This window comes from Mastomys coucha, unplaced genomic scaffold (genome assembly GCF_008632895.1).
Source record: "Mastomys coucha isolate ucsf_1 unplaced genomic scaffold, UCSF_Mcou_1 pScaffold18, whole genome shotgun sequence".
Lineage (NCBI taxonomy): Eukaryota > Metazoa > Chordata > Mammalia > Rodentia > Muridae > Mastomys > Mastomys coucha.
This window is the reverse complement of record NW_022196900.1, coordinates 83,245,125-83,254,170: the sequence shown is the minus strand read 5'-3', so window position 1 is coordinate 83,254,170 and position 9,046 is coordinate 83,245,125. Positions and strand designations below refer to the sequence as shown.

The 9,046-nt window shown below is 37.8% G+C and overlaps 1 protein-coding gene across 10 annotated transcripts in view; it reads left to right on the top strand.

Moving 5' to 3' along the window:
* The window catches only part of Zmym4 (zinc finger MYM-type containing 4), a 121,835-nt gene that overhangs the window by 86,579 nt on the left and 26,210 nt on the right, over positions 1-9,046 (top strand). For 9 of the 10 annotated variants that reach the window (XM_031378675.1, XM_031378678.1, XM_031378679.1 and 6 more), the window contains 3 exons: positions 488-541; positions 1,465-1,644; positions 2,379-2,473. In XM_031378675.1, the coding sequence (XP_031234535.1) occupies positions 488-541; positions 1,465-1,644; positions 2,379-2,473 (329 nt within the window). The remainder of the gene's footprint in view (positions 1-487; positions 542-1,464; positions 1,645-2,378; positions 2,474-9,046) is intronic. The other variant, XM_031378677.1, reaches the window with a different exon arrangement.

The following is a 9,046-nucleotide window of genomic DNA, read 5'->3' as shown; positions in this document are numbered from 1 at the left end:
AAACACCAAAAGCCAAAGGTTTTCTTAACCTGAGAAAAACGTCCCTTTTCTATGTTGACTTTCTGAACCCCATTTCAAATATTCATTATTGAATTGTGTTGTCATCAGCTCCAGCTCTGTGTGCTTCATGGTCATGTATCAATTACATCTACTCTTAAGTCTGTGGGCCTTCAAAGGCAAGTAGAAAAGGCATATTTGAGTGGAAGTTTGTCATTTTTGGATGGATATGTAACAATATTAAAGGATTTCCAATGGAAAAACAATACAGCATCAAAAGTAAAGCTCTCCTCACTGTGGCTTCTCACACGGGGTCCAGAGGGTGAGCTCTGCTGTTGATGGGAATGAACCAGCTGCTTTTGTTACAATGTTTCAATATATGATGGAGCTGGCCTTTAGTAGAGAAGTCTGTTTATCTAGAAACCTCTGTTGAGGAGTACTTATCAAGAAGTCATTTCATTTGGGTTGTTTTCTTTTTTTTTTTCTTTAGAATCTCAAACTTCTGAACAAGAACTCTTTCTAGACACCAAGATATTTGAAAAAGGTTTGTAGTTATTAATATATTTTAGTTTTTAGAAATACTGTTCTCTTCTAACAATAGAAACTCAGAAGAGAGCTGGGTGGTGGTGGCGCATGCCTTTAATCCCAGCACTTGGGAGGCAGAGGCAGGCGGATTTCTGATTTCGAGGCCAGCCTAGTCTACAGAGTTCCAGGACAGTCAGGGCTATGCAGAGAAACCCTGTCTCGAAAAAAAGAGAGAAACTCAGAAGAGTATCCTTGGGCTTAGTATTTTAGAATTTATCTAGTTTGTGAGGGACATGAATTGACTGTCGTACTAATTTGTAGTAAAAACTACCTCAGATGTTTTAAAATTTGAGATAATGCATTGTAGTGTTTACTGAGAATATGAATCTAATTCTGTGAAGCTGTTAAAGAAGTTACTTGATTCTTTGTGTGTGTGTTGCTTCCTCACAGAAACATCTGGACCAGAAAACTGCACAAATAAATGTAGCTTATACGTATATGTGATCAATGTGTATTAATATTAGAAAATATCTTTTGGTCTCTTTCTCAGGCACCATCTGCTTGACAAAAACAAAAAGACTTTTTTTTTCCCCCCACTGGCCTGGAACTAGCCAAGTAGCCAAGTAGACTAGTCTGGCTGTCCAGCAAGCTTCAGTAATTCACCTGTTTTAGGTGCTGGGATTACATCCTGACATCATAACTCCCTTTTTTTTCTTTTTAAAAATGGTTGTGGGGGATCAATCTCAGGTCCTCTTGGCTTACATAGGAAGTACTCTGCTAGTGGGGGATCAATCTCAGGTCCTCTTGGCTTACATAGGAAGTACTCTGCTAATGAAGTTCTAATAATTATCTTTTAACCATATTTTTTGGTTTATAGGATGTAGGAGTTCAGGAGAGTTTCTAAATATGTCAAGTGAGCATGTTTGGTTTCTTCACTTTCAGACCAAGGAAGTACATACAGCGGTGATCTTGAGTCAGAGGCAGTATCAACTCCACATAGCTGGGAAGAAGAGCTGAATCATTATGCCTTAAAGTCGAATGCTGTGCAAGATGCTGATTCAGAACTGAAACAGTTCTCAAAGGGGGAAACAGAACAGGATCTGGAGGCAGATTTTCCATCAGGTTTGTAGAGCTTAGACTACTGAAGGCCATCTATTTTAGAAGATTGGGAGAACTCCCAGGGCATAAGAGTTTTCTGCCTTTATAAATGTGAATATCTGTTGCAAGGTTCTTGTATGACCTGGCCTGCAGGTCAAGTTATTTGGGGGAACGAGGAGGGTCACAACCTTTGAATAAAGAATGGGCGAGAGAGGCGGCAGGACTCAAGGAAGCATTGCTTGTCAAGAGCCGTTTACTTAGTGGAGCCGAGCATATTTAAAGCAAAAATCTTGGAGGGGAGGGAGAGAGGAAGGAGGGAGATGGAAGGTTACAAAATCTTCTGGGGTTGAGCTCCGGGGTGACAGGTGGGGAGGGGGTGGATTTCCGTGAATGTTCTTTTTCTCAGGGCCAAGCCGGATCCTTGTGATTGTCAGGCAGGATGTTAATCTCAGGGTTCTCAATTAGCTGGGGCAGGATGTTTATCTCAGGGCTCTCATGGTTCCCAACACTTGTAAGTGGTTAATTTGATTGTTTGCAATTTTTCAAGACCTTATCCATTTATGGAACCATTTAGGGGTGGTTTCCTTGCTAACTACCATTTCATTCATATGTTAAAATCTTTTGTGTATCTTAAATATATAACAGAAGTTCTTTTATCACAAAGACTAGACTGGTGATTACTAATTCTAGTTTTATGATATCTCTTTAAGACTATATGTTGCATACCTCACACTGTACAATTATGCTGGTATTTTCAGAATCTTTTGACCCACTTAATAAAGGACAGGGAGTCCAGGCACGTTCTCGAACAAGACGAAGACACAGAGACGGCTTCCCCCAGCCCAGACGAAGGGTAAGCAGAAGCTTAAGTTTATAGTTTGTATTCTTTTGTTTTAGCAGTATTTATTAGTTTTCTGTTTACAAAGATTTGTAGCAGCCCAAATTAAATATTTTCATTCATTATTTTTAAGTGGTTTTTTTTTTGTTTTTGTTTTTGTTTTTAGTTTTTTTGCTTTTGTTTCTTAGTGTGAAAAAACACAACCATACCATTTATTACATATTTCTTTCAATCAGGACATTTTCTTTGGTATTTAAACTTACAGGTTTTAATTTATTACTTTATAAAGCTTTTCTAGGGGCCTGAAGAGATAGGTCAGTGTTAAAGAGCACTTGTGTTGCTCTTACAGAAGACCAAGGTTTGAGAACCAGCACTTACATGACAGTTCACAACTGTCTGTTACTCCAGGCCCAGGGGGTCTGGATGTCATCTTATGGTCTCTATGGGCACTGCATAAACATGTATAAACATACATACAGGCAGAATACTCATAAACATAAAATAAAACTGGAGCGGGGGGGCACTTTCTATAATCTTTTTTAATGGGCTGGGGTGATGGTTTAGAGGGTAAAGATGCTTTTTCCTAAGCTTCTTAACCTGAGTTTGAACCTTAGGACTCATATAGTGAAAGGAGAGATACGACCCCTGTAAGTTGCCTTCTGAACTTGTACACATTTAAAGCATAGCATGTACAGGCCTAGAGTTGTCCTCATGCATATATGTGCATGCGCGCGCACACACACACATAATAAAAAGTAAATAAATTTAAGGTAAATTAGTAATCCAGAGACTGGAGAAGTGACTCAGCAGTTAAGAGCTCCTATTGTTCTTGCAGAAGACCTACTACCTCAGGAGATCCAACACTTTCTGGATTCTAGGGACGCCATCACAAACCTCAACTTGGCCATACATACATATTATTAAAAGTAATCTAAAGTTTTTAGTTTCAGCACTTGGAAGGCAGAGGCAAGAGGATTTCTGAGTTTAAGGCTAACCTAGTTTGTAAATCCAGTTCTAGGACAGCCAAGGTTATACAGAGAAACACTATCTCAAAAAAAAAAAAGATGACCAAAAAGGGTTTTTCCAAAAAATAAAAGAGGGGAGAGCCAGTGAAATAGCTCAGTGAGTTAAGGGACTTGCTGCCTAGCCCAAGTCCAGTTCTAGTTACTACTGCTCATAGAATCCTCCTCACCTCCCAACTATACAACAGAATGAATGGTCACAGACAAAAACAACTAAAGGAAAATTAAAACAAACAAGCAAAGGACCAAAAGTAAACAAAGCAGAATTTTTAAAATGTCTACAAAAATACCATTGAGTTTGTTTTTTGTTGGCCAAATGCCCCTGAGCATACAGCCTGCCCTAAACTGTGGTTGATATACCCAGGGAGACTCCACTGGAGAAAAACGATTTTTTTCTTTGCCAATGGGTTTCAGTTGCAGAGTACTCACTTAGTGATGGGACTCCGTGTACACTTCTCTCGGGGCTGGGACCCCCATCTGGCTTGAACCTATACAGGTTTTGTGGAGGTTGCTGTAGTCTCTGGGAACTCATGTTAGTCCTTTGTGTTTGCAAGACAGTGCTTCCTTATCTGTCACGTGTGCCTCTTGAGTTTAAAAAGAATAACCTTCTTAAAAAGAGCCTTGCTGGGTGGTGGTGGCATACGCCTTTAATCCCAGCACTTGGGAGGCAGAGGCAGGTGGATTTCTGAGTTTGAGGGCAGCCTGGTCTACAGAGTGAGTTCCAGGACAGCCAGGGCTACACAGAGAAACCCTATCTTGGAGGGGGAAAAAAAAAAGAGCCTTAAGGTTTTAGAATTGGGTTTTAGTTGTATTTAAGCTCATAAGTTCTGAGTACAGTTTGGTGGGCTTTGTCAAATGATCACTGTACAACAACCACTGTTAACCATGAACAATTAAATTATATGAACATTTCTTAGTCTTTTGTAATCAGTCTTCTCTCCAGATGTTTACAGCAACCAGTCTGTTATATAAGTTGATAGAAAGTGGTGCTGTCCCAGCACTTGTGAGGCAGAGGCAGGCAGATTTTTGAGATCGTGGCCAGCCTGGTCTACAGAGTGAGTTCCAGGACAGCCAGGGCTACACAGAGAAACCCTGTCTCGAAAAATAAAAAGGAAAAAAAAAAAGAAAGAAAGAAAATCAGGGTTAGGGTTGTTGTTTTGCCATTACTGAACTAAGTAGTACCATGCATAGTGTCATAAGCAGTCTTATCTCCTAGACCAGCTTTTCTGACAGCAAAAGAGCCTTTGAGGTCCATCCATCCTTTTTGTTTCTGAGCAGCATGCATTGTAAAAACAGACCAAAATTTGTGTCGCTGCCTAAGAAGTGATGCAAATTTTGGACTATCTAGACAGTTGTTAGGATTACTCTAGTGTAAATTTTCACATGAACATATGCTTTCATTTTTCTCGAGGAATAATATTTAGAGTAAAATTAGTAGGTTTTATGCTAAGTATATATATATATATATATTGTGGCAGAATACATTTTATTGTATCTATGTAGGCAATAGCTAAGTATATTTTTAACTTTATAAAAGCTACCACATTGTTTGGGTGTTCTGTTTTACATTCCCACAAGCAGTATAATATAGTCCATAAGCACCATGAGTTTTGCTAACACTAGCTGTCTAGTAGATTGTGGGATTGTATGTTTGTTTTGCTCCTGGTGATAAAAGGTTATTGAACATGTTTTTATAGGCATATTTGTGAACCATGTTTGGCAGGATTTATTAGTCCTTGCGCACACCCTTTTTGGGATGCATGGTGAATGGTGGTTGTTAGTGACTTATATACTCTTTTTGTATTTGTTGATTTCGTTTGTGTGTTTTTAAAAAAATGGGATATTATTTTATGGTGTCTTTTCCTGGGTGATTGCCCTGGAAATCAACAGTATTTCTGCTTCTGCATTCTAAAAGCTGAGATTACTTGTATAATCTCAATGATAAACTGGTATATTTTTTAATATGGGCATAATTTCTTTATTCAATCAGGAATTTCCTCATATGACTCTCCTTTATTCCTTCATTGATTTTATTGAAGGGTTTGGATTTAACCCAAGGTTGTATGCACACTAGACAACCTCTCTTGTCACTAGGCTTCATTCCTGTTTCCCTTTTTCTTTCCTTTTTTTGAGACAAGGTCTCATAGAACCCAGGTTAGCCCAAACTGTTCCATATAGCAGAGGGCAACCTTGAACTTCTAACCCCTCTACTTGTTTGTCCTAGTTTGCTTTCTCTTGCTATGATATAAAACCTTTTGACCTTACATATTCCATCATGGAAGTAAGCCAGGGCAGGAACTCAAGGCAGGAACCTAGAGGTAAGAACTGATGCAGATGGATGCTACAGATGAATACTGCTTAGTGTTTTGTTTTTCATTGCTTGCCCAGTTGGCTTTTCTAAACTCAAGACCACCTGCTCAGTTATGGCACCATTCCCATTGGGGTGGTCCCTCCGACATCAATCACTAACAAAATGCCCCACAGATTTGCTTATAAGCCAGTTTGATGGAAACATTTCTTAATTAAGGTTCTCCTTCCCAGGTGACTCTAGCTTCTGTCATCTTGACCAAAAAAACAACCAACACACTGTCTTTTGTTTTTTTAAAAATAATTAAAAAAAAAAAAGATTTACTTGGGGCTGGAGAGATGGCTCAACATTTAAGAGCACTGACTGCTCTTGTAGAGGTTCTGAGTTCAATTCCCAGCAACCATTTGGTGGCTCATAACCATCTGTAATGGGATATGATGCCCTCTTCTGGTATGTCTGAAGACAGCTACAATGTACTCAAATACATTTAAAAAAATAAGATTTATTTTATTTATATGAGTACATCGTCACTGTCTTCAGACACACTAGAAGAAGGCATCAGATCCCATTACAGATGGTAATGAGCCACCATGTGGTTGCTGGGATTTGAACTCAGGACCGCTGGAAGAGCAGTCAGTACTTTTAAGTGCTGAGCCATCTCTCCAGCCCAAAACTAAATTTTAATTTTGAAAAATTCTGCTTTTCTAGTTTTGATTCTTTGATAATTCATGCTTTAAAATATTCTTTTCAAAAGTCATTACCTCACAAGTGGTGTCTAAAATAATCTGTTATGTTTTCTTTTACAAATATTATGTCTTTATCTTTGATTTTTCTGGTTTATTTTGACTTAATTTTTTTGCATGAGTTCACGCGAAGGCCAAGGCCGAATTCTTCCCACATGGTCATCCAATTGCTACAGCATCACATATAGACAAGATTGGTTTTACCTCATCAAACTCCAGTTTCACTTTTCGTTTTTTTTTTTTTTTTCCCCAAGACAGGGTTTCAGTATATAGTCCTGGCTGTCCTGGAACTCACTCTGTAGACCAGGCTGGCCTCGAACTCAAAAGTCTGCCTGCCTGCCTCTGCCTCCCAAGTGCTGGGATTAAAGGTGTGTGCTACCACCGCCTGGCTTCACTTTTCTTTAAAAGAATGCTAATCATAGAAGTCCAGTTTTGATGTCTCCATTCTGTTGTATTAAGTATTTAAAAAAAATTTTTTTTATACCATTAGTATTTTTCTTTTTTTAAGAAAAATTTATTTTTTAAAATTACGTTTGTCTATGATATGCATTTGTGTGCAATTTTCTGAGGAAGCTAGAGATATTAGATCCCTCTGGAGCTGGAGTTACATGTGGTTGTGAGCTGGGTGGTATAGGTGCTGAGGCCTAACCTTGGTGCCTCTACAAGAGCACTACTTGCTCTTAACCACTGAGCTATCTATCTCTCTAGCCCCCATACCAGTTTTTAAAATTATAACTTTACAGTTGAGTCTTAAAGTTATCCTGAATCCATATAGATCATAGGGTTGACATCTTTAGTAACTGGGCAGTTTAGTCTATTAAGATACTATCGCCCCAATTTATTTACTTATTTTGTGTGCCAGTGTGTAGTATATACCTGGACTGCAGCATTATATTTATTTTTCTTTGTAGGATTTCTTCTAATTTTCTTTTCAAATTTTTACCCTGGTTAGATAATGGACTTTATTGGGTAAACTTTTTGTATCTAGTGATACAGTATCTGGTTTTTGTTGTTGGTTTGTTTTAAAGTCTATATAAACTGTCAAAATACACTGATTTTTCTTTAAATGAAATTTTTCTTACTTTTTCCTAATATATTTTTTTTATATAATGCTGGATTAAGTTTGACAAATGGTTTGTTAGGGTTTTAAATTCTTTATTGCCTCTACCTCCTCAAGTGTTGGGACATGTGCCACTACACCTTGCCTTGTGAGAAGGTTTTAAATTATAAACTTGATGAGGCCTTTGGATTTAGGTTATCTGATCTTTTCTGTTATAAGATTTTGTTTCGTTTTTTGTTTTTTGAGACAGGGTTTCTCTGTGTGGCCCTGGCTATCCTGGAACTCACTCTGTAGACCAGGCTGGCCTCAAACTCAGAAATCCACCTGCCTCTGCCTCCCAAGTGCTGGGCTTAAAGGCATGCACCACTACTGCCTGGCTCTATTATAGGACTTTTAACTTTGTATCTTTTAACAATATGTGTGTGTGTGTGTGTGTGTGTGTGTGTGTGTGTGTGAATATATATATATATATATATATATATATATATATATATATGCTGGGCATTGAACTCAGGGATGCATACGAAGCAAGTGCTTCATCACTTGCGCTATATACCCAGCCCTTTTAATTGTCTTTGTTTTGAGACAGATTGTCAGTTAGTTGCTCAGGCCGCCATTAAGTTCACTCTGTAGATTAACCAAACTTTTATTTTGAGATTCTTCTAAGTCATACACTTTTCACGTACATCACTGTATTAAGACTTTTGTTTTTACAATTTACTAAACTTATCGATATAACAGTGTTCTATATCAATTTGTTTTTAGTTTATGTTACCAGGATTCTATTTAGATTTTAAGCATCAATTCACAAGTTAAAATCAGCAATGATGTTATAAATGATATTCCTTTTTATCTCTACAGTGACAGTGTTCTTGGTATTTTAAATTCTTAATTTTTTCTTAGTTATTGTAGTTGAAGAATTACCATTGTTTAAAAATACATATTTTAAAAAGGCCAACTTCCAATTTACCTGTTTTATTTCTTTTTTCCACATTGTTTTTTCCCGTTTTTATTCACTTGTTTAATGTTTTTGTTAGCATACATTAATTATACTTAATAGTGGATTTCATTATGATATTTTCATATGAACATATGGTGTATTTAGATCACACACACATACACACACACACACACACACACACACACAGAGACACACACATTCCTTCCTGGTCCTCATCCAATAGTTCCCTTCTCCTTTTTTCATATCTTTTCTTTCTTTTTTTTTTTTTTAAGATATTTTCTTTATTTACATGTAAATTACTCGATTTCCAGTTTCCCCTCCAAAAAACAAAGAAACAAACAAAAACAACAAAAACAAACCCCTGTTGCCTCCCCCTTCCCTATGCCTGCCACCCCGCTCTCTCCCACTTTCTGCCCCTGGCATTCTCCTACACTGGGGCACAGAACCTTCACAGGTCCGAGGTCCTCTCCTCCTATTGATGATCGAATTTGCAA